Source organism: Mustelus asterias, chromosome 2, assembly GCF_964213995.1.
Source record: "Mustelus asterias chromosome 2, sMusAst1.hap1.1, whole genome shotgun sequence".
In the NCBI taxonomy this organism is placed as follows: Eukaryota; Metazoa; Chordata; class Chondrichthyes; order Carcharhiniformes; family Triakidae; genus Mustelus; species Mustelus asterias.
This window is the reverse complement of record NC_135802.1, coordinates 130,702,927-130,729,783: the sequence shown is the minus strand read 5'-3', so window position 1 is coordinate 130,729,783 and position 26,857 is coordinate 130,702,927. Positions and strand designations below refer to the sequence as shown.

The following is a 26,857-nucleotide window of genomic DNA, read 5'->3' as shown; positions in this document are numbered from 1 at the left end:
ATACAAATAGGCAGATTGGGCCTCAATTTAACTGCTCATTGCCTCTGTTTTTGCAGCAGCGTTATTAATGTAGCAAGTTAGAATCTTCATAACAAACGCTCTGAATACTTGGATAATGTTCATAGCTAGACACTTTACTGGTCCCATTAATGATGAAGCTCAACTGCCAGTCAGTTTTAGCATTCATTAACAGAAAAGCTACAATCCCCCTGTATTTATAAAACGGTGGGCTGACTGTCCTTAATGTACTTCTGATGAAATGGTATAGATTTAATTTTATTTTGTTTTCCCATTTCACGCCCAAAGTACAGGTCGTTCCAATTTAGTATTTTAGAATATATAATCAACACTTGCCGTGTGATGGGAATGTTGCTCTCTCTCCTCCATTCTGAACAAACCACGTGGGACAAGGGCTCCATCTAGGGTGAAAACTAGGAACAGATGAAATCAGTCCCAGCTCTATTCGTCATATTCAATTGATGGGCAACCCCCCAACTATAATCATCTATTTAAAAACCCCTCATGATAAGGGGCATAATAGAATACATTTTATCTACCTTTGCACTTAAACAATTGGCATACTCAATGAAACCCTCTCCCAAAACAATTCAAATCTGTATTCAGCAGATTGAGTGCACGGTTCTTTTTATTTTTTTAAATGGTGGATCAGGTCCCTGCACAGGGTCTTATTTTTATGTATTTATTCATTTTTAATGCTTGTTTCCAGAATATCCTGACAAATCCAATCTTGTCTCCATCCAAATCAGCAGCAGTGACAGACACAATTGCAGAGTAATAATCAATGTCGCGAGATCCATAGTGAAAGACTATTAGCAATAAACTGAGTAAAATAAGGTACAAGGTTCAAGAAGTAGTGATTGAGATTTAAAAATTGAAGGTTTGATTTGATTTATTATTGCCAAATGTATTAGTATAGTGAAAAGTATTGTTTCTTGCGCGCTATACAAAGCATGCCATTCATAGAGAAGGAACGGAGAGAGTGCAGAATGTAGTGTTGCAGTCATAGCTAGGGTGTAGAGAAAGATCAACTTCATGAGAGGTAGATCCATTCAAAGGTCTGACAGCAGCAGGGAAGAAGCTGTTCTTGAGTCAGTTGGTATGTGACCTTAGACTTTTGTATCTTTTTCCTGACGGAAGAAGGTGGAAGAGAGAATGTCTGGGGTGCATGGGGTCCTTAGTTATGCTTTTCCGAGGCAGCAGGAAGTGTAGACAGAGTAAATGGGTGGGAGGCTGGTTTAAGTGATGGACTGGGCTCCATTCACGACCCTTTGTTGTTCTTGTTCTTTGTAGTTTCTTGCGGTTGTGGACAGAGCAGAAGCCATAACAAGCTCTGATACAACCAGAAAGAATGCTTTATATGGTGCATTGATAAAAGTTGGTGAGAGTCACAGTGGACATGCCATATTTCCATAGAAAGTTGAGGCGTTGGTGGGCTTTCTTAACATAAGCATTGGCATGAAGGGACCAGGACAGGTTGTTGGTGATTTGGATACCTAAAAACTTGAAGCTCTCGACCATTTATATTTCATCCCCATTGAAGTAGACAGGAGCATGTTCTCCATTACGCTTCCTGAAGTCGATGACTATCTCCTTCGTTTTGTTGACATTGAGGGAGAGATTATTGTTGCTGCACCAGTTCACCAGATTCTCTATCTCATTCCTGTACTCGGTCTCATCATTGTTTGAGATCCGACCCACTACAGTGGTATCATCAGCAAATTTGAAAATTGAGTTGGAGGGGAATTTGGCCACACAGTCATAGGTGAATAAGGAGTATAGTAAGGAGCTGAGGACACAGCCTTGTGGGGCATTGGTGTTGAGGATGATCGTGGATGTGTTGTTGCCCATCCTTACTGATTGCGGTCTGTGGGTTAGGAAATTCAAGATTCAGTCGCAGAGGGAGGAGCCGAACCCCAGGCCATGGAGTTTGGAAATGAGTTTCGTAGGAATAATGGTGTTGAAAGTGTGCAAGAGGAAGGAGAGACTAAGGGAGTTGAAGAGATTTATAGGTTTATGACCCTTTCATAACACAAGTTGTTGTAGGAAACTACATTGATTTCAATCAAATACTGCTAAAGGCAGCAAGGTGAGACTGAGGGCAGCACATTTCAAACTCTGGAACAAAAAGACTGGCAAAACCAAAACAATGTGTGCCAATCCTGAACGACTTAGTGATATGATAAAATGGAGAAAGACAAGAGAGGAAGTGCAGAGTTCCAAATTGCAAAATAGTTGAAGGGTTGGCCTTTGAAAACTTGGCATTTGATTGGCAGGTTGCATGCAAAGAAGGCCAGAACTGAGAAAAGAGGACAAATGATGCCACAAAGGGCTGGAGATTGTTGTAGAGGTAGAGAGAGATGTGACTGTGAAGGGATTTGTAAATGAGGATGAAGATTATGAATTTAGCACAATGGGATCTGGAGAACCATTAAAGATTGGCAAGGACAAAAGTCAACTCAAAGTGAGACTTGGTGAAATATGGGAATCCTGATGGTCAGATTTTGTTTTAATCAGAATTCAAATAGGTCAGGATATGAGGTCATTGGAGACGTTGATCTTGAAAGTGATGAAAACACAAGTGAGGATTTCAATGGTTTTGAGATGATCTGAGATTGGAGACATCATAAACCTGGAAACAGTTGATCTTGGAAATGGACAGAATATGGAAGATAGAAACTCAATTCTGCGTTAGATAGGTTGTTCGGTACAGGTTGTGTGCTATGGGTGTCACTAGAAGTCACCGAAGTTTTTAGTCGTAGCTGAACAGAACAGCTTTTGTCTTGTTGACATTAAGGTGGAGGAAGTTCAGGCCATTCCTGAGGACAGTCCAGGACACTCCTGAGGGCTAATGCATGTGAATTGTTAGAGATATTGGGGGATAAAGGTTGCCGATGCTGAGGCTGATAGTTCAGTGAGCAAGTGAGGAGGGTGTCAGAGAGATGGACAATGGGAGACTGATGGTAGAGGAAAATATAGTTGTCAACTATGTTGCATGCTGTGGTACAATCAAACCACTGCTGCAGTCAGGACATAAACAAGAATTAGTAGCGTTTCCTCACTGTGTGGGACCAATACAGCGCCATGAGTAGAACTAAATTCTACAGAAAGTGAGAGTTGATTGTGGAAAAGAAGCGTTTAGCACAAAGGAGAGAACTGACCTTCTTGGAGGCAACTTCAGAAATTAAGTTGCGGACATTCTTTTTGAGGTCAGAGGACCTGGTGAGGTCACCAATTTTAAAAAATTGAATTTATGGATTCTGGGTATTGCTGGCTTGGCCAGCATTTATTGCCCAATCCATGTTGCCCTTGAGAAGGTGGTGATGTGCTGCCTTCTTGGACCTCTGCAGTTCCTGATGTGTAGGTATATCCATAGTACTGTTAGGGAGGGATTTCCAGGATTTTGACCCAGCGACAGTGAAAGAATGGAGACATATATTGAAGTCAGGATGGTGAGTGGCTTGAGGAGAACCTCCAGGCGAAGGTGCTCCCAAGTATCTGCTGCTCTTGTCCTTCTAGGTGGTAATGGTCATGGGTTTGGAAAGTGCTGCCTAAGGAACCTTGGTGAGTTCCTGAAGTGCATCTTGTAGATGGTATATGTTTCTGCCACTGTTGATAGATAAAGAGGAACTAAAAGCAGAGTAATCGAAATGGAGGATGGTAGCTGCTGATTGGACCAACTTCCAAGGAGAATGAAATGTGGATAGGGCATGAAACATGAAATAACAAAGCAGAGGAAAGTTCAAAGGTCTATTCAGGACATTTGGAGGGACCAAGGTTTACTGCAGTCCAAAGTATGGAGGAGTCAGCAGGTAAAACATTTTTTAAAATTATTTAAAATTTGGCCTTGGCAATGGGAAAAATGGAAGATGCTTCTTCACCAAAGTCACCAAAAATTAGAGTAAGCAGTAAATAAACAGCTTTTTCTTTTGGAGAGTTCATAACTGCACCATCAGAATGTTAGAATGGAAAGGAGGATTCATGGAAATCATAGCAGATGTTTTTGGAAGGGGTCAAAGCAACAAATGCTGGGGGATTCCAAGGACTGCAATATACGACTGGAACCCATCTGGAATCCTATACAAAACTGTAGCATTTTTGGATAGTTACGTCCTACATCTGAATCTCTAAACCATATTTTAGAGTGCATTATTTTGTTATAGTTTTCTGTTCGATGTGGTGGTTTTACATTACATCAAGCATCATTCAGCTTCTAAGATTTGTGTAACAGAGTAATTTGTTTTCAATATCAATAGTTCAGAACATCCAGATGTCAGAGGTCATCTCAGTGAAGCATTGACAGAAGACACGGGGGTTGGCACTAGTGTTGCTGGGAGTCCTCTTCCTCTCACCACTGGAAATGAAAATCTTGATCTTGCCATTGTCAAACACTTACAGCACTCTGAACAACTCTTCCAGGTAATGAGTCTGAGTGTATATGACAACTCAACATATTAACCAGTCTATTCAGGGTGTTGTGATGTTTATTACTGCGCAGCTTCCAGACCATAATCAATATCTTCTAGTCAATTCAGATTTTCCATAAACGTCCTTGATTATGTTTGTGCAAGTTTTTCATTGTGAACCCAAGTGACAATGCATTAAGTGTACCGACAACATATTCCTGGCATCCCAAATACTTCTGCAACCCATGATGACATTTGACAGGGACACACAACTTGTTTTGCATCTCAAAATACAAGGCAGTCACTAAAGTGTCAGGTGGAAAGTAACTGGAGCCACCAGGTTGAGATTTGACAGGGAGATATATTTCCAGATATTCTTGAAGCCATGCTGTGATAAGCTTGATGATCAGGATGTGGCATAACTCTACACAGGAAATTAGGAGCAGTAATAGACCATTAAGCCTGCTCCATCATTCCAATAGATCATGACCATTTTCCCCACTATCCCCATAACCCTGATGTCATTAGTATCCAGAAATCTATCAATTGTTCTCTTGAACATGTTCAATGATTGAGCTCCCACAGCCCTCAGAGGCGGAGAAATCCTAAGATTCACCAACCTTGGAGTGAAGAAATTCCTCCCTGCAGTGGGGATATTGATGCCTGAGGGCTACCCTTGACCAGAAACTGGACCAGCCATATAAATCCTGTGGTTATAAGAGCAGGTCAGAGACTAGAAATTCTGAGGTGACTAACTCACCACCTGATGACCCAAAGCCTGTCCACCATCAACAAGGCACAAGTCAGGAGTGTCATGGAATACTCTCCACTTGGCTGGATGAGTGTAGCTCCAACATCACTCAAGAAGCTCAATGCCATCTAAGACAAAGCAGCCCACTTGATTGGCATGCCATCCACCACCTTCAACATTCACTCCCTCCACCACCAATCACAGTGGCAGTATTGTGTACCATCTACAAGATGCACTGCAGGAAGTCACCAAGGCTATTTTGGCAGCAGTTTCCAAATCTGAACTTCTACCACCTGAAAGGACAAGGGCAATAGATGCATGGGAACACCATTTCCTGCAAGTTCACCTCGAATCCACACACTATACTGATTTCTTCACTATCGCTGTGTCAAAACTGTGGATTCCCCTTTCTAATAGCATTGTCTGTTTACCAGCCCCACATGGACTACAACGGTTCAAGAAGGCAGCTCATCACCACCTTCTTAAGGGTAATTAAAGATGAGCAACAAATGCTAGCCCTGCCAGTGGTAACCATATCCTGTGAAATAATTTTTTAAAAAACTGATTGGGACTCTGGGACTTTGAATCTGTGGAATGCTTGTAGCCCTAGTCGTGCAGAGGAAAAAGCAATAAAACTCGGAAATGATTGGCACTGGTCCAAACTAGCATTCCAGACCAGTTGTGACCAGTGCAGTCACCTTCACTGGTTTTTCCTTCAGGGCTAGCCGGCCATTCACACTGCTGGCACTCCGGAGATGTCGGCCAATCAGATTGGCCAGTAGCTCTGTGAGGTGAGGCTTCTGCCTCCAGACAAGTAATACAAGTGCTAGGGAAGCTGCCAGGGAATCCGCCGGGCATGGGGGTGGAGAGGGGGGGTGAGAGCAGGTGGGTGGAGGGGTGGGGTGGCGGGGGGACAGTGTCACCATTGGCAGGGTCAGATGATCCCTGGGCGTGAAGACCTAGAAAATCCCACCTTTCAAGTGACAGGGCCGGAAACCCCACCATCCACCACCAAACAAGAACTCCTGTCCTATGCATAGTTGCGAGAAGCACAAATTGCACAGTCCAACCCACACTTGTTATAGTGCATTATGATATTGTGCATTATGATATTGTGCATTATGGCCAGAATTCTCTGGCTGTTCACGCCAGCAGGATTCTCCAGTCCTGCCGGCAGCGCAACCCCGTGGGTTTCCCGCCAGCGTGGGGTGACGTCAATGGGAATTCCCATTGACAATGGCAGGACCAGAGAATCCCACCGCGAGCAAGCAATGCACCACCTCCCATCAGTGGGAAATTGGTGGCTGGAAGGCTGGAAAATCTCGCCCTATATGTCTCATTTACTTCCACTTTATTCAAGAAAACCATTTATTTTTGGAGAAATGTTAAGATACTGCAGTGGAGTGTACACTTCATTTAAAAACATAGCTAAAGAAATATTAATGCTTTCTGTTTTCATTTTAACAGCAACTTTTGTCATTTGAAGAGTGGCCGGTCATTCGGGACAACCTCCTGGATAGGATTTCCCAGCAAACCGGTGTGCTGGAAAATCTGGCTGAGCTCAGCATAGAGAAACCAGGAAATATTAACCATCTGCTAGAGGGTGAGTGACAGATTTAAACCCAGAACCGTCAGAACAAAAACTCACCTTTGTTTTTGTCAAAAGCTCTTCATCCATTATTCCCTCCAGGCTCTGTTAGAAAATGGTCACTTCCCCGGTCCTTCCTGGAGTCAAATATCACTCTCCAGTGTTCCAAACTTAGCTCATTGGAGCCAATGCCAGATGTTTGAGGCTTGTTACATTACTCTTGTTGCCACCCCAATCTATAGCCCTGCCAGGGAATGAGCTCGAGTTGTGCCCAGCATACCCTCTAATTCTATCTTTTACTCTTGTTCTATGCTTTTAACGACATTCTGCACCCTCTCCTTTCCTTCTCTATGAACGGTATGCTTTGTCTGTATAGCACACGAGAAACAATACTTTTCACTCTATACCAATATATGTGACAATAATACATCAAATCGAATCAACCTGTATGAGGAATGCACTCATTTTGTATACATTTCCTGAATCAGATTTGCAGCACCTGTCAAACACTCAGTGGGGTTTAAGGGGGAAACATCATCCACCTCCATCCCAAGGATTACAGAGGCTTAGAGTTATGATGTGTGTCGCGAACATTTTCTGCTTTAATTTGGAATTCCGTCATTCTGTTTTCCTTTTCATCACATTGATATCCTGAAAATTCTGAAGGAGAGAGTCTATCTCCACTTGGAGAGGCATGGTTTGATCAGGAATAGTCAGCATGGCTTCGTCAGACGGAGATCATGCCTAACCAATTTGATTGGATTTTTTGAGAAGGTGACCAGGTGTGTAAATGAGGGCAGTACAGTTAATGTAGTTTAAATGGATTTGAGAAGGTCCCACATGGGAGACTTATAAAGAAAACTAATGCTCATGGGAGGCAGGGTAATTTGATCAGGTGGATTCAAAATTGGCTTAGTTATAGGAGACAGAGGACAATGACAGAAGGCCACTTTTGCTGTTTGCCTTTCAGTTATCAAAGTTACTAGTGAGGGAACAATTTTGTGAGAAGTAATATTAGACTGGAAAAATTTGATGAAAAGTGATAAAATTGTTCACTATTCACTCAAGGATGCAACCCTCTCACAAAAGCTTTGCATTGTTTCTTTTGGTTAATATTCAGTTTGTATACTGATCTGTGTTATTCAAACATATATTTACAGTGGTTCCACAGCTACGGGGAAACCAGGCTTTGCTCTCCAGCTGGCTAGAGAGTTCCCGCTCAGGAAGTAGATTTTATGCTCCGGTGGACAGATTGATAAAACAAATGAGTCTCCGTTTCGGCAAAAGTGTGAATGAGAAAAGTCCAGGTCACTCCGAAGCAGGTAAAGGCAAAAGCTGTTCCAGGTAGACACTCCTCACCCATTAAGGGCACCCTCAAGTTTAACTGATGTGGCCAAAGTAATGAATGATTTTGGGCTCCTTAGAGCTGCAAATTGTCTCAAAGTGACTAATTAATTATAGAGTAGTTGCACCCCCAATTACTCTTTGGGCAGGACTTTACGGCCTTGCTCATCCCAAAAGCGAAAAATCCCGCCCGAGGTCAACAGAACTTTCCATGTTCCGTTCCTCGCCCGCTCCGCTTCCTGTGGCAGGCGGGGTGGTAAAATTCCAGCCATTGGGTAGATACACCTACCGTGTGATGTTGCTCCCACTCAGCTATGTAAAGTCTTGAATTGATATCACAAATTGCACGATCTCAGCCTGGCCTGAAATGGAGCCTTGGGCCTCACTTACCATGTTTTGGTGATCTAACAATCGGCAGAGGCAGTTCGCTCATTTTAAGTACCTGGCTGGCCAAAGCCCTCCGTTAAGTTCAAAGTGGGGAAATGGAGCAGCAATATTGGAGGATAGGGTAGCGGAATTCGTGAGCAGTGGGAGTGGAATGATGAGGAGAACCCTGACTCCAGGGCAACTTTTTAAAAAAAAATCAACTTAGCTCTTTGTTACCGTACACTGCTTAGTGACCACAGAAAAACTCTTTAAATTCATAAGCTTTGAGCCCGTTGATGTCATTGAGTTTTAACTTACCAGGAGAGGCCTAAAACAGGATCTGGGATCCTCATGCCTTTTTTTTTGGTTGAGCTCTAGAACTATTTGAAAAATGCCCCCCTCCGATGTTGGAAGACTTTGAGCGTGGAATGAATTTTTAAACAAAATTCGTTTAGTCATTTGTGGGATGTGAGTGCTGCTGGCAAAGCAGTAGAGTGGCACAGTGGTTAGCACCGCTGCCTCACAGTGCCAGGGACCTGGGTTCAATTCTGGCCTCGGGTCACTGTCTATGTGCAGTTTGCACATTCTCCCCGTGTCTGCGTGGGTTTCCTCCGAGTGTTCTGGTTTCCTCCCACATGTACAGGTTAAGCGAATTGACCATGTTAAATTTCCCCTTTGTGTCCAAAGATGTGTAGGTTAGGTGGATTAGCCATGGTAAATGCGCTGGGTTAGAGGGATAGGATGGGGAGCTGAGGCTGGGTAAGATGCTCTTTCAGAGAATCGATACGGATCGATGGGCCAAATGGCCTCCTCCTGCACTGTATGGATTCTATGGATTTAATGCCCATCTCTATTTGCCCTTGGAAATGTGATGGTAAAATGCCTTCTTGAGCTGCTGCAAATGCTTGTGGTGTAGGTACACCCACAGTGCTGGTCAGGAGAGTTCCAGGGTTTTGACCCAGTGACACTGTAGGAATATTTTTCCAATTCAGGGTGGTGTAGGATTGGAGGGAAACCTTTAGGTGGTGCTTCTTTGGGCAGAATTTCCTCTTTTTCTTTGAAATGCTGTAAAAGTCAAATAAAGACTTGCTTTTGAGTCTAATTGTTTGTACACCTCTTTTAGGTTTTTAATGTTTTAACACATTGTTCTGATCACCAGTCTTTCGAATCCTCATGAATCAGATGCTCGATAAATCAGAGTTGTTTGCTGCCCCTGACACACAGGAAGTGATAACTGTCTGCCAGTTTGCTAACTATCTGACTCGTCGCAACATATCCAACTTTGGAGATCACCTGACACAGTTGGCAAATGAAGGTACAAAACAATGGTCTTAGCTGCTGGTTTTGCAGTGTGCACACTCAAGGAACAAAAGCACGCAGCTTCCTGTGTGCAACGCAAAGTGATTTTAACCTTTGACAAGGTAGCGCATGGTAGGTTGTTGCATAAGGTTAAATCTCACAGGATCCAGGGTGAAGTAGCCAAATGGATACAAAATTGGCTTGATGACAGAAGGTGGTTGTAGAGGGCTGTTTGTCAAACTGAAGGCCTGTGATCGGTGGTGTGCCTCAGGGATTGGTGCTGGGTCCACAGTTATTTGTCATTTATATTAATGATTTGGATGAGAATGTAGGAGGCATGGTTAGTAGGTTTGCAGATGACACCAAGATTGGTGGCATAGTGGACAGTGAAGAGGATTATCTACGATTGCAACGGGATCTTGATCAATTGGGCCAGTGGGCTGACGAATGGCAGATGGAATTTAATTTAGATAAATGCGAGGTGATGCATTTTGGTAGATCAAACCAGGGCAGGACTTACTCAGTTAATGGTAGAGCATTGGGGAGAGTTACAGAACAAGGAGATCTAGGGGTACAGGTTCATAGCTCCTTGAAAGTGGAGTCACAGGTGGACAGAATGGTGAAGAAGGCATTCGGCATGCTTGGTTTCATTGGTCAGAACATTGAATACAGGAGTTGGGACGTCTTATTGAAGTTGTACAAGACATTAGTAAAGCCACACTTGGAATACTGTGTACAGTTCTGGTCACCCTATTATCGAAAGGATATTACTAAACGAGAAAGAGTGCAGGAAAGATTTACTAGGATGCTACCGGGACTTGATGGTTTGAGTTAAAAGGAGAGGCTGGATAGAATGGTACTTTTTTCTCTGGAGCGTAGGAGGCTTAGGGGTGATCTTATAAAGGTCTATAAAATAATGAGGGGCACAGATCAGCTAGATAGTCAATATCTTTTCCCAAAGGTAGGGGAGTCTAAAACTAGAGGGCATAGGTTTAAGGTGAGAGGGGAGAGATACAAAAGAGTCCAGAGGGGCAATTTTTTCACACAGAGGGTGGTGAGTGTCTGGAACAAGTTGCCAGAGATAGTAGTGGAGGCAGGTCCAATTTTGTCTTTTAAAAAGTGTTTAGAGGGTTACTTGGGTAAGATGGCTATAGAGGGATATGTCAAATGCGGGCAATTGGAACTAGCTTAGTGATTTTTTAAAAAAGGGCTCCATGGACAAGTTAGGCCGAAGGGCCTGTTTCCATGCTGTAAACCTCTATGATTCTATGACCTTGATTTCATCAAACTTTAGACCATTGTTGTTTCTGCTCTTTATTTTACTGATTCTCCCAATACCCTAATAAATAAATTTTATTCTTCATGTTCCATTATTTTTCCTTTTACTTTGATCCATTCCTCTATTGTCTGATGTCTTCAAATACTTGCATATCTAGCCCCTATCTGAGATACATTTTTGTCTATTATGCAGCACATTAAAGGGAATTGGCAATGACAATGCACGATTTTGTGAACGTACAGAGCTTTAGCAGCTAGTAAATCATTTAGGATGAACTGTGCTTTTGTTCTGAAATCTGAGCTGTGCTCATGTTGCATGAATCTGCCCCAGGAATGTTAAATCAGTAAATCTGCCTGGGAGAGGTAATTTTAACTTAACCCATACAAGCCAGTTTCTTGTTTTATACCCGACACAGTTTTATCTGGCTCGAACCCCCTCCGTTCTTTCCAGCATATTCAAGACTACTAGTGTACCATCAAATCCATTAGGAATGTTACATTGCCAATGCGCAGTCTGAACTAACAGAGGGAAGAGAGAATTGGACTTCATGTAGAACCTTTCACAGTCAATTAACTACTTTCGAAGTGTGGTCACTGTGTGGTAACATGGCAATCACTTTGGATAAAGCAGGGTCCCACAAACAGCAGTGGGCTGAATGATTGGTTAATTTTGTTGGCACTGGACAGGTAACCAGGAGAACTCTCCTGTTATTCTTTAAAGGAGCGCAACAGGACCTTTTACGTCCAACCAATAGGCAAACATGGCCTTGGTTTAACACCCGAGGAGCATATCATGTGAGCAGCAAGCAACAATTGCTGCTATTGTTGTGTACGCCTCTCATTAAACTCAGCAACTTGAGAGGCACGGTATACATGCTTTTGCCCAGGTTGCAAAATGTTATTTATGCTCTATTCCCTTGGGGAATCAGTGCAAGGCTGCGTAGCACCACTAAAAGCATTGCTTTGTGAATTAACTTCTCCCCAAAGGCATCCTTGGACGGCATGGTGGCACATTGGTTAGCACTGCTGCCTCATAGCTCCAGGAACCTGGGTTCGATTCCCAGTTTGGGTCACTGTCTGTGCAGAGTCTGCACATTCTCTCCATGTCTGCGTGGGTCTCCCCTGAGTGCTCTGGTTTCCTCCCACAGTCTGAAAGATGTGCTGGTTAGGTGCATTGGCCATGCTAAATTCTCCCTCGGTGTACCCGAACTGGCGCTGGAGTGTGGCAACTAGAAGATTTTCACAGTAATTTCATTGCAGTGTTAATGTCAGCCTAATTGTGACACTAATAAATATACTTTAAACCCTCTATGTGATTTTCTTCATACTTGTACACTCCTGCTCAGCAATGCTACAGGGCATGAGCATGCTGTCATAAAAATTAATTATAATCGATGAAGTTAATATTTAGATAATTAAAGATGGTTCAATAATAACAATTTCAGCTCTGAGTCAGAAGGTGATGGTTTCAACCCCAGTCCAGAGACCTGAGCAGAAAATCTTAGACAACAACCACAATGCAACACTCAAATAAAAATAAAATACTGCAGTTGCTGAAACTCTGAAATAAAAACTGGAAATCTGGAGAGTCGGCAGGTTTGGCAGCATCTGTGGAGAGAAAAACAGAGTTAACATTTTGAGTCCTTCATTCCAGTGACTTGTTCGGAACTCTGAAGGAGAGTCATACGGACTCGAAATATTAAGTCAGTTCCTCTCTCCACAGATATTGCTGAACCTGCTGAGTCTTTCCAGCACTTTATTTTATTACATCACAATGCTGAGTGAGTTCTGCACCAGTGAAGGTACTGTTATGAGCCATTTGGCCCATTGAGTCTGCACCAACCACAATCCCACACAGGCGCTATCCCCATAACCCCACTTATTTACCCTGCTAACCCCCAACACCAAGGGGCAATTCAGCATGGCCAGTCAACCTAACCTGCACATCTTTGGAGTGTGGGAGGAAATCCACGCATCTGCAAACTCCATGCAGACAGTGACCTGAGACCCTAATTGAACCTGGGACCCTGGTGCTGTGAGGCAGCAATGCTAACCATTATGCCACCGTGCCGTCCACATAGTGTCAATAAATCGAGTGGGCATCAAAGATCCTCTAGAATTATTTGAAAAAGAACATAATAATCCTCAGTGTACTGCCCAACAATTAGCGAACATTTCTGAAACAGATTAACTGGTATTTATAGCATTGATGTTTGTCAAGTGCAAATTGTCTGAAAAATTTCCCACATAACAGGAAAAAAAAGTACTTAATTGGCTGTGTCACACTTTGTGATAGCTTTCTTTGTTCCATCTAGTTTTTCTTTATCTAAACTTTGAAATAAAATGAGAACGAGTGATTATAAACCATCTCCTTGTTTTTAAATGTAGTTATACTGCTGCAAACTCTTCAGTCCTCGCAGCTGGAAAAGACATTAGAAACACTGGAACAGCAGCCAGCCCAGAATCTTCAACCTTTCGAGGAGACTCTAAAAGCAATAGCTTTCCTTCTATTGGAAACGAACAGCGATGTAGTGCATGCTACAACTTCCTTCCTTGCTACAGCTTCAACAAACAACAATTTCCGAGAAAAGGTAACAACTCTAATATAATATTGAAAGATATTTTGATTTTATTGTGCTTAGTTCGACTGCTAATTACTATAATGTCTAACAATATACGTATTATCTCCATATGGTTCTATTTGATATGTAATGTATTAACTAGCCATTGCTTCAAGTGGAGGCTTTTTACATGAATACTGAAATAGTTCTAATGAGTTAGAGGTAGTATCAGGAAACAATGAGTAAGTCTCTGCATTTACAGCAAGTTGATTCAAATAGTCATCAAGTTAATTTTCATAGTTGGCTTTTTCTTTAATATAGTTGGCAAAATAGTTCAGAAGTGAGGATAGCCAGTGTGCTGTCCATGATTTTCTATCCGTTAAGTTTACTCTAGTAACTGAGGCTTCCAGCTAAAACTGCCTGGAAAACAACCTCATTATTTTGTGGCTTATCTCAGCATCTTAGAATCTAAGAGTATAGAAGATTTTGTGGGATCTTACGAGAATTTGGTAGTGTGTCAGTTCTGTTGGGAAATCTGGCGCGGAATGCTCCAGCTCCACTGACCAACCTCCAGACCTGGTCACTTCAATGCCAAAATAAAGAGTGGGTGTGGTTTGCACTATCACTGTGGCAAGACGGGGATGCCTGGGGCCGGGAATCGGCTCCATTGAGATTGGGCTGCTGCTTTTAGAGGGTGCCCCAATAACTGAAAAAAATTAATCTCCTCCACCACGGAGGTATCTATGGCCTTCCACTCCCCCCCCCACCCCCCACCCCACTCCACCTCCGATCATCCCCAGCATCGACCCCTTCCACCCCCCCCCCCCCACCCACTCCACCTCCAATCATCCCCAGCATCGGCCCCCTTCCTCTCCGCACCCCCACCACCAATCACTGCAGGCATCCTCATCACTGTGTCTGTTCGCCTCTCATTGCCCCCCCAACCAGTTGTCAGGGGGCATTGCCGGGGGCTTGGCCATGTCCCTCTCCCCCAGGGGCTCTGGTGATCTTTGTGCCCCCCCGAGGTGATCCCCTCGACAGGTTCACGTCTGGGTCACGTGAGCAAGGTATGAAAATCTAGTGGGGTGGGGGGGGAGATCTGATGAGGGCGGTCTTTAATTATATTTAAATTTATTGAAATAAATGCAAATCAGATTCATACCCAATATGGACACTAACCTGATTACGTCGTCAATGAGGAGCGGCAAAAATCGGAGATCGTGATCTCGCCAGGGAGATTCGCAATTTCCGAGTTTCGCCGAAGCTTGAGCCCCTGCTGGCAATCTCGTAGACGGAGAGCACAGGCTTAAGATCCTGCCAATTGACTGTGTATTGTGCCTGTACCATCTCTTTGACAGAGCCAAGTAATTAGTCCCTGCTCTTTTTTCATAGTCCTGCAAATGTTGTCCAAATATCCAAATCCCTTTTGAAAGTTACTATTGAATCTATTTCTATCCCCCTTTCAACTAATGCATTCCGGATCACAACAACACTTCACCTCAAACATTACTTCACATTTGTTTGCAGTTATTTTAATTCTGTGTCCTTTGACTCTTGACCCTTGTTCTATTGAAAATGCCTTCTCCCTATTCATTCTATGAAAACCCTGCACAATCTCTTTTAAATCCTCCTGTAAACTTCTTCACTCTTAAGGAGAACAATCCCAGCTTCTCCACATGAAACCAGTATTTTTCTGAGTGGATTTTTTTGGCAACAATGGATGATTCAATGAGTCATTCAGCTATTTAGAGACAACATCAGCAAAATAGGAAATAGTTTTTACTTTGCATCTGCATCATATCACGCCTGATCTGAGTGCTCGATGCTTTCATTAGAAAGTGGGAACATGTCCCTGTTCTCTGCATGAATACCTGAGAATTCACCAGAGAAAGTATCAATTGGAAAGAAAGAATTTACATTCATACACTGATTGGCAGAGCTAACAACGTCTGAAAATGCTTCACAGCCAGAAGTGTAGTTATTGTTCTAATGTAGAAAATACAGAAGCTAAATGGAGCACAAACAGCAGTGAGATAAACGATCAGATAATCTGTTTTAGTGATGTTGATTGAGAAATAATAATTGGCCAGGACACTGTAGATCTAACTGTATAGGTTGCACTGTACGTGGTCTGAGAAAGAGTCATACAGACTAGAAACATTAACTCTATTTCTATCTCCATGGGTGCTGCCAGATCTGCTGACTCTTTCCAGCACTTTCTGTTGTTATCACAGTGCCGAGTGTCAGCTTGAATTGTGCCCTCAGGTTACAGACATGGAACTTGAATCCACAACCTTCTGAACCAGAAGTGAAAGTACTGCCCACTGAGCTACAGCTGACATAACAATCAGTAAATATTTTACAAAGCTGTTAGCTTATGGAACAAAAGACCATCTACTGCTGTGAATGCAGGTTTTATTAAAGGAGTTGATAGATTTTTGGCTCAACAGGGGAATATATCACACAGATTTGATAATAAGACACTAGAGGCTGAGTGTTAGGGGCAGGAAATGAAGTCAGGAAAAGGCAGGAATGAAGAGAAGGCGCATCCCTTGGGTGGGTGTCTTCTGCTTATATGGGGAACCCCTCCAAGATGTCACCACTTTGTTCCTCCTCACTTGCTTTCCAAACACTTCCCACACACTCCTCTTTACCTTCCACCCTATGCTTTCCAATCAATTCCTGCCTTAAGTGCCTGGGACTAATCTGTCTCCAGATGCCGTGATCTTCTTTCTACCTTTGCCTCTTTGCGGCCCAACCGTGTCCACTACAGAGTTCTGGTGCTCCTGGGGCTGCAAGAGCTGTCGTGAGTGGGACATCCTTTCAACTGAGGTGGCGGAGATCGGACACAGCCAGATTGTTCACGGAGTGTTGTTGCTGCAGGTCAGGAGTTGGACCATTGGGAACCAACTTTTCATCCAGAATGAGGGGCAAGCTGACCTCCCCCTGCCCCCACACCACCCCTCCCCCCACAACCCCTGTAAAATCCAGCATTATTTTCTCTTGGTCTGATGTAAAATTGCATTTGTACTTCCTTCAGAAGAAAACTGTTAATAGTACATTTGAAAGAATGCTTTCCTTTCTTTCACAGGCTTTGCTTTACTACACCAAGGCATTGACCCAACCCAATGTAAAGATCCAGAGGGCAGCTTGCACAGCACTGAAATGCATCAAAGTAAGTACAACTTTTATTAAATCCAGAGTACAATAATAATGATAGGACTTTGATCATTATAGCTATGCCAGATGCTCAGTTGGAATTATATAACTTCACCTTCCTGGCCATTCCCTGCATCCTTTACATGTTCTTGCCTTCCATATGTTTATCCAATTCCCTTTGGAATGATGACACTATTTCTGCTGGAGGAAAGAAGATGATGAGGAGATTTAAGAAGTTTTTAGAAGCTTTTTTGATAGAGTCCATCGTAAAAGGGTATTTTTCATCAATTGGCCACAGACCAACTTTAGCTGCAGGCTGAATGTAAGGATGGGCTTTGGTTTAATCTGCTTATCAATATGATATTACTGAGTACAGACCATTGGAATATCATTGTAATGATAATTTGTCCAGATTATCATCCCCATGCAAGGTAGCGCCAACAGGGGAGATATATTTTTCTTTTGACTCATAGATGAGATGCCAGTCACAGCAGTTGTCTTGTTTAGAAGAAATCGTAGTGGCGAGAGTATATAACTATATCACAAACAGATGACCAGCACAGACACTGGATTTAGAAATCGGGCCATTTTTTAAAAATGTCTAGCAATGAGTTGTCTGTTGATAAAGATTTTGTTGTGTGGAGATCCAGGCTTGTAATTCCTGAAAGGTACAGATTACAAGTTGTTATGTATTCTTCATGATCAACAGTTAGGGATGAGCTTGACAAATGCTAGAATTTTACCACCTCGCCCGCCCTGGAATTTAGAGGGCGAGGCTCGTAGAACAGAATTCTCCGTTGGCGTCAGCGGGATTTTACGAGCCTTGCCCGAACGAGATTGTAAAATCCCGGCCAAAGAGTCTAAGGAGAAGCTGTCTTTGGTGGCCAGGGTTTGATAAGGATATGAAAGGCTCCATGAAACAGTGCAAAGCATGTGAAGCAGTAGAAAAGAAGCTGCCATCAGTACTTTTGCAAACGTGGTAATGACCAGTTCAGTGCATAGAGAGTTTGCAGAATTTGAAGGGGAACAGCTCTTCATCCTGATCGACGGCCATTCAAAATAGGCTGAGGGGTTTCCAAGGAATCGAAGAACAACTAACTAGATATTTTGTCTAGTTCGCTGTTTATGCATTCCCTGAGGAAATTTTGTCTGACAATTTACCTTAGCTTTCTTCAGAAGAGATTGTAGAATTAATTGGAATGAAAGAGGTAAAAGAGACTAGCGTTCCACCACAGCATCCTGTTTCAATTGGAGGAGCAGAGTGCAAATATCAATTGTTAACTGTGATCTTCTCTAGATATAAACTGGAAAAAGCATTGGCTACCACTGAATCACAAACTGGCAATTGTATTGTTTATTTATCGTAACAAACCTCGCACTACTCCCGGCAGTATGCTAGTCAAATTGTTCCTGAGAAGTCACTCTAGATTTAGGTTTTATTGCTGAAACCACATTTAGTACAGTCAGTCGAAGCGAAACAATCCAGGCAGAAAGAGAGTCATCATAAGTGATTGTGGTTGGAGTGGTTACTGGGAAGAGTTGTTAAAATATGTGGTCGCTGCACACATTTGGTCAGGATGTTTGGCAGTGAAAAGGTTAGTCTTGTACATGTAGATCATGTTTTACTTTCAGAGGTTCCTGAAGGAGGAGACCCCACTTGGAGTACTGCGCGCAGTTCTGGTCACCTCATTACAGGAAAGATGTTGAAGCCATTGAAAGGGTGCAGAGGAGATTTACAAGGATGTTGCCTGGATTGGGGGGCATGCCTTATGAGGCTAGGTTGAGGGAGCTTGGTCTCTTCTTCCTGGAGAGACGAAGGATGAGAGGTGACCTGATAGAGGTTTACAAGATGTTGAGAGGTCTGGATAGGGTAGACTCTCAGAGGCTATTTCCAAGGGCTGAAATGGTTGCTACGAGAGGACACAGGTTTAAGGTGCTGGGGTGTAGGTACAGAGGAGATGTCAGGGGTAAGTTTTTCACTCAGAGGGTGGTGGGTGAGTGGAATCGGCTGACATTTATTTTAGAAGGATGAGGGGGGATCTTATGGAGACTTATAAGATAATGCGGGGGCTGGATAGGGTGGAGGCGGAGAGATTCTTTCCACTTAGTAAGGAAGTTAAAACTAGAGGACACAGCCTCAAAATAAAGGGGGGTCGGTTTAAGACAGAGTTGAGGAGAAACTTCTTCTCCCAGAGGGTGGTGAATCTCTGGAATTCTCTGCCCACTGAGGTGGTGGAGGCTACCTCGCTGAATATGTTTAAAGCGCGGATGGATGGATTCCTGATCGGTAAGGGAATTAAGGGTTATGGGGATCAGGCGGGTAAGTGGTACTGATCCACGTCAGATCAGCCATGATCTTATTGAATGGCGGGGCAGGCTCGAGGGGCTAGATGGCCTACTCCTGCTCCTATTTCTTATGTTCTTATGTTCTTATGACATCGGTGGTGGTGGAGGCAAACTCGTTGGGGTCTTTTAAGAGACTTCTGGATGAGTACATGGGATTTAATGGGATTGAGGGCTATAGATAGGCCTAGAGGTAGGGATATGATCAGCGCAACTTGTGGGCCGAAGGGCCTGTTTGTGCTGTGGCTTTCTATGTTCTAATTGGGACTAATGAGTCCGATGAATTGGATAGTTGGGATACAAATAGAGAACCAGCAGTTACTCCAACACAAGTAGTGCCTGAAACTAGTTCCAACCGAGTCAGAGTCAGACAGATATATGTGATCAAAGAATCCCTACGGTGCAGAAGGAGGCCATTTGGCCCATCAAGTCTGTACTGACCACAATCCCATCCAGGCCCTATCCCCATGACTCCATGTATTTATCCTGCTAATCCCCCTAACACTAAGGCCTATCAACCTAACCCGCACATCTTTGAAGTGTGGAGGAAACCGGAGCAGCCGAGGAAACCCACGCGACATGGGGAGAACATGCAAACTCCACACAGACAGTGACCCAAGCCAGAAATTGAACCCGGGTCCCTGGCTCTGTGAGGCAGGGGTGCTAACCATTGTGCCGCCCAAAGTGATGAAGTGGAAAAGTAAACAGAAAGTCAAGGACAAAATCAGTCCTTGTTGGAGAAAGCTTCACCTCAGACTCAGCGTCAAGTGGGTGGAGGTCAAGAATTTGAGTTTGGGTCAAGAAAGGAGGTATCCTCTTAGAAATAAGAAACTAGTGGTTAAGTTAGATTTATAAATAAATGAAACGCGCAAAATCTAAAGATGTGGTTCCTATAGCATCTGAGGGCATAGCTATCACATGTATGTTCCTTCATGATTACTAGACTCTGATTGAATATTATTGTGTTACATTCGGAATGATAATTTCTTCAATAAAGAGCTATTTATTTGCCAATACTGAGTTAACCAATTCCAAATATTCAATCTTTTTCCTGGCAGGCTAGTGAAAGTATTGACATGTTGGTGAGTCTGTGCCAATCTGAGAGAGAACTTCTTCGGCAAGCTGCTGCTGAATCACTCCTCTCACTCGGTGAGTGTTCTTCCATGTGGGTCAGCCACACAGCACGTAGATCAGTGCTTTGTTCAACCTCCAGCAACAGTTTGGGCCGGATTTGTACAATCAGTGCTCAGGCTGTCAGCTGACAACAACTGGAAGGCTGGCCACAGCAATCAGTGCAATGGGTTAACAGTTTGGCTGATTATTTGGCCATGGAAATTATTGGATGGAAATCAGGCAGATAGGCTAGGAGTCAGGTGTGGTAATCCCTGATATGATGTCTGATGCTCTTGTCACGCAGGGGCTGGGGCCAAGAGAATTAAACTATAAAACCTACCCATTTTTTTTGAAGACTGCGTGACATTAATGCAAATCTTCTCACAATGGGAAGAGGCAGATTGAGAGCAGGCAGAAAGTGGCTGATGTTTCATTGTGATGTGAATCCAGCACAGAGGATCACTTTGCCTAACTCTTCCATTGTCTTCTCCATGCAGACATGAGCCACATAAAAACTGTATCCAAGTGAAGTAGTGTGGTCAGTGCTGCAAAATGTCCCTTCTTCTATTGGCAGTAAGTTCAAATGACCAGGACTCCTTTCCCTCCAATTTATTTTTAAACTTTGGGTGGAATTTTCCCGTCCCACCCGCCACGGGAATCATAGCGGGCGGGACATAAAATTTGGCAGACCATGCAAAGGTCCGTTGATTTCTGGTGGGAATTTCCGATCTTGGAGCATGTGCGTCCAGAAAATCCCACCCTTTCTTTCCATTTAGTGAAATTAAAAGCAAATTAAGATTGTACCTTGGGGAATTGTGGAATTGCTTCTATACCCTTTGAATTGGAACTATTCTGCCACAGAATGTACATTTGTTAATAGGTATAGCATGGTTACCACATCTTCCATCAGGATTGTCAGCAATTTTGAACTTCCTTTTTATATCCTCTTTCCCATACACCAATGAATCAAATAGATCCTTGAGACTGGTCTATGGAAATGATTGCAGACAGGCTCCAATGAGCTATATTAAAAGAGGGGTGAGCGTTGACACTACCTTGTCATTTATTGAGTTGGGACCAGGGGCGGGATCAGTGGTCTTTAAGCTTGTGCCCAAAACTACCACAGACAGACAAACATGAATCAGAAGGAGTGGACCATTTAGCAGATGATGACTGGAGGCAGAGGTGTTGAAAGATCAACAGAAAATGCTGCAAAATCTCCAGTGTCCAATTATAGCCCCCCCTTCCCCCACCACCACCCTCATAGTATAAATCTCTTCTGATTTTGTGTGTTCATAGCTCTGATGAAGGGTCATCTAGATTCAAAATGTAGGCTCTATTCTCTCTCAACAGATGCTGTCAGACCTGCTGAGACTTTCCAGCATTTTTTGTTTCTGTTTCGGTTTGCAGCATCCGCAGTATTTTGATTTTATATTATTGTAAGGTCAAATCTGGTTATATACCTTCCCTGAGGCACCACACTGCTTATTCAGCTCCAGGGCACTGTCAGTAGTCAAGTAGAACCCAGCTCTTTATTTGTGTTTCTTCAACGTAAATTGTGTTTTTTTAAAAATTGTTGCAATTGAGCGGAACTAGCGCAACCTTTAACAGACTGAGCAAAAACAGCCTGGGGGATTGTTCGACTGACATTCACATATTTTAAAAATCAGCCAAGCCACATTTGTACATCTTACTTTCACAGCAGTAAAGGAACAGAGAGGTACACAAATCTTTGGGAGCAGATGGAGAAGATGACAGAGCAGAGGGGATCAATGCTGAAGATGTACAAGTTATTGCTTAAGCTTCAGTTAGAATATTGGGATAGTAATTGAACCTCATTATATCTGTTTTGTGGATGTAAAAAGGGGAAACAAGGTTCAATGTCAGAGCATGTCCAAATGCGCCACATCATACACTTGAAACATGTCTGACTTGTTTCGAGTCACATTTCAGGATTCCAAGGTGGCCATCTTTTAACAGGCATTAAACTCTAATGCCCGCACTTCCAGTCATCTTCTGCTAAACAGGGAAACTCCAAACTGGGGCATCGAGCCAGCAATGCTTACCCCAACATACAATAGAGCTCTCGTAATGTTACCTGGAGAGGCAATTAAGAAACCTTGCAAGGTTGTAAGAATCAGTCAGCACTCAGTGGAAAATTCATCTACCATGCCAGCAACAGTCCTGCTTTCTAAGAGTGCATTGCCTACTTAAGGCCCTCTGGAAAATGAATTAGTGAGAATCAGAGCAGGAGTTGGGCCTATTCGACTCAATGCAGCCTCTCGCAACCACCACCAAATGGTAAATATTTTAAAATAAAACATTACTATGGTTTCAGGGGAAGCAGGACAGCTGCTCCCTATTCCTGACGCTATGATACTCCAAACCAGCCTCCACCTTTTCTCCGGGTCCTACCTTTGAGAAACTGCTGATGAATCAAGCAGCTGATATTCATCTTAAAATGGGTGGACTGCTTGCGGGAGGAGCAACAGGCACCATGGGTTTGCCGAGATGATATTGTTGTAGCCCAAGGCCAATTTTTGACTGGTTTCAAATTTCCGAGTTGCCCCAATGCACAGCACCCACTTCAGGCCTGAAAATGGGCCTGAAGAAATTTTCACCCTATTATGTTTACTTGTGGTTCGCCACTTTAGGAAGGATGTCAAAGCCATGGAGTAAGTCAAGAAGGGAAGGAAGGCCTTAGTTATGAGGAAAGACTAGAGAAAGTAGGGTTTTTTTTCACAAGAACAAGAAAGGTTAAGAGGAGATCTGATAGGGGTGTTCAAAAGGTTTTGATTAAAGTCCAGAAACAACTATTTTCACTAGCTGGTCAGGGAATGAATTTAAAATAATCACCAGGAGAATGAGGGGAGCGGTGAGGAAATGTTCTTTTGTGCAGGTGGTTGTTAGGATGTGGAATGCTCTAACATCAATAATAAGGGAATTAGAATCCATAACAGCAGCTAAAAGGGAAGTGGATAAATATTAGAAATGGAAAAAATCAACAGCATGGCGAATGGATCTACTTGTGCAGCACTTTAGAACTCAAGGGCCAAATGTGGGCCCCACACCTCAGGAAGGACATACTGGCACTGGAGCGGGTCCAGCGGAGATTCACACGGATGATCCCAGGAATGGTAGGCCTGACATACGATGAACGTCTGAGGATCGTGGGATTATATTCATTGGAGTTTAGGAGGTTGAGGGGAGCTCTAATAGAAACTTACAAGATAATGAACGGCTTAGATAGGATGGACGTAGGGAAGTTGTTTCCATTAGCAGGGGAGACTAGGACGCGGGGGCACAGCCTTAGAATAAAAGGGAGTCACTTTAGAACAGAGATGAGGAGAAATTTCTTCAGCCAGAGAGTGGTAGGTCTGTGGAATTCATTGCCACAGAGGGCTGTGGAGGCCGAGACGTTGAGCGTCTTCAAGACAGAAATTGATAAATTCTTGATTTCTCGAGGAATTAAGGGCTATGGGGAGAGAGCGGGTAAATGGAGTTGAAATCAACCATGATTGAATGGTGGAGTGGACTTGATGGGCCGAATGGCCTTACTTCCGCTCCTATGTCTTATGGTCTTATGGTCTTATGTCCTCCTTCCAAGGTGCAGAATCCAATGATACTCTGGTCCATCACATGAACCCACCACATGTAAATTGGGGTCAGTGAAATGTTTAATGCATTGAAAGTATATGTGCACATCACAACCCAATCACAAAATCATCATTTTCATATCCCTCAATTCTTCCTTGCCTAGGAGAAGAAGGTTGCTTGGCCTATGAGCAGCTAGACAAGGTCCCTCAGGAGATGGTACAACTCACAGGAAGACGAGCAAATGCGGTCAGTACTGCTTTCTGAAAGGGAACTCTGCAGCACACCTCAGTATTACAGTCTGCCCACATGGATGGAAGCTGCACAGATTCTGCGCTGTGGGTGAAAGATATGGCGTGGCGGCAGATCAAAGAGAACCAGGACTGCTCACCCAGAACAAAACGCCTTTCACCCGGCAAAAACTGCCTTCCCCCAACAATAGTCAAACCACAACATGCTTTATGACACCATCCAAAGAGGAAGCGAATGAATCAATGAGTTATTTCATTCAAACATTTTACCAAAGTTATTCAAACTCCACGGAGATCACTTTATTTTGTGTTAATTTATTTAGAATTCATTGAAATGTTTAACTACTGAATTTACCATTTCTTTCTTTTTTTTTTGAGATCACACTGGCATTACCTTTTTTTAATTTGCACACTTTTTGATTTGGGTTATCAGGGTACACAATGTATATATTGCAAATCCAGTTAACGTATTCTTACTTTCTCTTAGCTTTCTGGGGTCCCATGGCCTTGATTTGGCCGTATGGATGTAACAAAAGCCAAATGGACTAGGGCCTACATGAAAGGCAGAGTGCAGTTCAATTGGGATTGGTCCTTTGAAGTTTGCAACCATGTCAGATGCAGTGTTTCAGCACTAGGATTTAGCAGCAAAAAAAAGAATCCACAGATGATGGCAATTGTCGTGTGAATAATGCAGGACCTGTGGATATTGTATGTGTAACATGCTTAAAATGCCCCTCCTACCAGGCATGACCTTGCCTCCAAATATGTTGCACATGGAGCTGGGAGGTTGATCTCGGCATGTGTCAGAGATGACATGTTTAGGAGTGTGAGACTGGGGTACTAATTTATAAAATATTATGATGCAGGGTTTACCTGTGGAATGTCAGAGTGAACATAAACTGAGGACGACAATGCCTACATATGAATAGTGTCATTGTTAAAGGGGGGGTTGCCCTGGCTCAGATACTTTATTGTATAATTAGGTAATTTGATTCAAACTTCATTTCTTTGTCCTGTCTTTCAAAGGAAAATGCAGCAAATTCTTTGTTTATCTAAATGGCATTTTTAAAATAAAATTTCAAGAATGCATTTTGTCCTGATTTTGTCCTGATTCTTACATCGTAATAAAAATTAAACATGCGTGTCAGATGCTAACTCGAGGTAAAAACAATGAATTTTAGCAAATGAACTTGGATTCCTTTCATGATTTCTGTGGCACAGAGAAGGGCAATCTCAAAGTCAGGGAAGCACTCATGGCCCCATAGGAAGAGTTTATTTTTAAACATTGTTTTCAATTTACCTTTTATCAGTTGCCAATTGGTGTCGCTAAAGAATTATGTTTAATGGGACGTAACTTTGAAAAAGTGTCCTTCAACATCCCTTACTGGCATCTTCAAGGGACTGAAAACTTGTTGAAATGAGGCCCATGTATTTAGCAATTGGGTCAGCACCGCAACATTGGGATGATTTGCACCTATTAAACTGGGAACGTTAAGGTCCAGACCGGAAATTCCAAGGTATATTATGCAGTTAGTCTAGACCTTAACTTTTGCATTTGATTTTAGCATTAGGGTGAGCAGAAGGTGTTTCATTCCAGGTACAATACAAGTTATCCACTAGGAAACTTTCATCAAACAAACATTATTTAAAAACACGGTTAGAATATAACAAAAAGAATTTACCAATTAAAACACTTAGACATGGCAAAGTATAATCCTTAACAACTAGCTATCTCTATTGTTCCAATTTAAAGCAATACCCCATAGACATACACCCTTCTTCAGAATTCGTTAGCACAAAACCAAGTATGCTCACTTGATGTTGGATTTTCCGCTTTTTAACACTTCTGGACAGAAATCCTGACGCAGTTTTCAGAGAAGGATATATCCTCAAAACAGCAAAACCTCAGCGAAGTAAACTTAGTCTCTGGCAGTTTCCAGGCTCCAGATTTTAGATAGGGGAAAAGAGAGACACTTTTCTCTCTCAACTCAAAAGCAACTTCTAAGTTTGAATACTCTGTGTAAGCCCAGCTTCCCCATCACATGACTGTACCTGCCAATCATTCCAATCACGCCCTACTCTGCAAAATCCCAGGGGAAAACAGCAGAAAAGTATTAGTTCAGATTAAAATCAACATTCTAGTCATTAGAAACAATTGTGTTGCTGCAGCAACAATACAGGATATCGATTGTATACAGAGCAGCACAGATAATATGGAAGAGGCTGCTAGAAACATCCTGCACAACAACATGGCTCAAATATATTTTTTAAAGGCACAGTTTCATCACAGGGAACAACACATTTCATCTTCTACCAAAATTAAAACCTTGGTCTCTGTCGAGTCTAATTATCTCAACCAGGATGTGGTATGGGCTACAACTGTTGTTCCTGGTTTAATGAAAGGAATTTCAATGAAAGTTCATATTTCCTATTACTGTTCAGGGGCTGCTGTTATAAATATGCACATTCAAGTCCACGGCGAGAGGAGTAAGCTCAACTGCAGCTAACAATTGGACCTCTTTCCAAAGACACAGCGATGGATTTCCGTCTTCAGTTCAGAAACTGAGAGTCAAGCCATTTCCTGACATCAGTTTCTGACTTGTAAATGTCAGGCCACTCACCCAGTATTCTAGTCTCTGGATGCCAGCTGTGGCTGGAGTTGAAACCACTGCCATCTGAACAACCAACTAAGCGGGCGGTAGGCCAGCAGTAAGAAGACTGGGACATTGGCCCTATTCAATTCATGATTGATTAACCCTCTAGCTCTCACATCACCCCACTCCTCA

At 42.9% G+C, this 26,857-nt stretch overlaps 1 protein-coding gene across 5 annotated transcripts in view; it reads left to right on the top strand.

The window, feature by feature from the left end:
* Positions 1–25,158, top strand: part of ripor2 (RHO family interacting cell polarization regulator 2) — an 88,509-nt gene extending 63,351 nt beyond the window's left edge. For 4 of the 5 annotated variants that reach the window (XM_078241508.1, XM_078241498.1, XM_078241514.1 and 1 more), the window contains 8 exons: positions 4,275–4,437; positions 6,643–6,778; positions 7,924–8,085; positions 9,633–9,788; positions 13,439–13,641; positions 16,703–16,786; positions 20,172–20,262; positions 23,987–25,158. In XM_078241508.1, coding sequence (XP_078097634.1) covers positions 4,275–4,437; positions 6,643–6,778; positions 7,924–8,085; positions 9,633–9,788; positions 13,439–13,641; positions 16,703–16,786; positions 20,172–20,262; positions 23,987–24,087 — 1,096 coding nt within the window. In that variant the 3' untranslated portion in view covers positions 24,088–25,158. The remainder of the gene's footprint in view (positions 1–4,274; positions 4,438–6,642; positions 6,779–7,923; positions 8,086–9,632; positions 9,789–13,438; positions 13,642–16,702; positions 16,787–20,171; positions 20,263–23,986) is intronic. The other variant, XM_078241534.1, reaches the window with a different exon arrangement.
* The last annotated feature ends 1,699 nt before the right edge of the window (positions 25,159–26,857 follow it).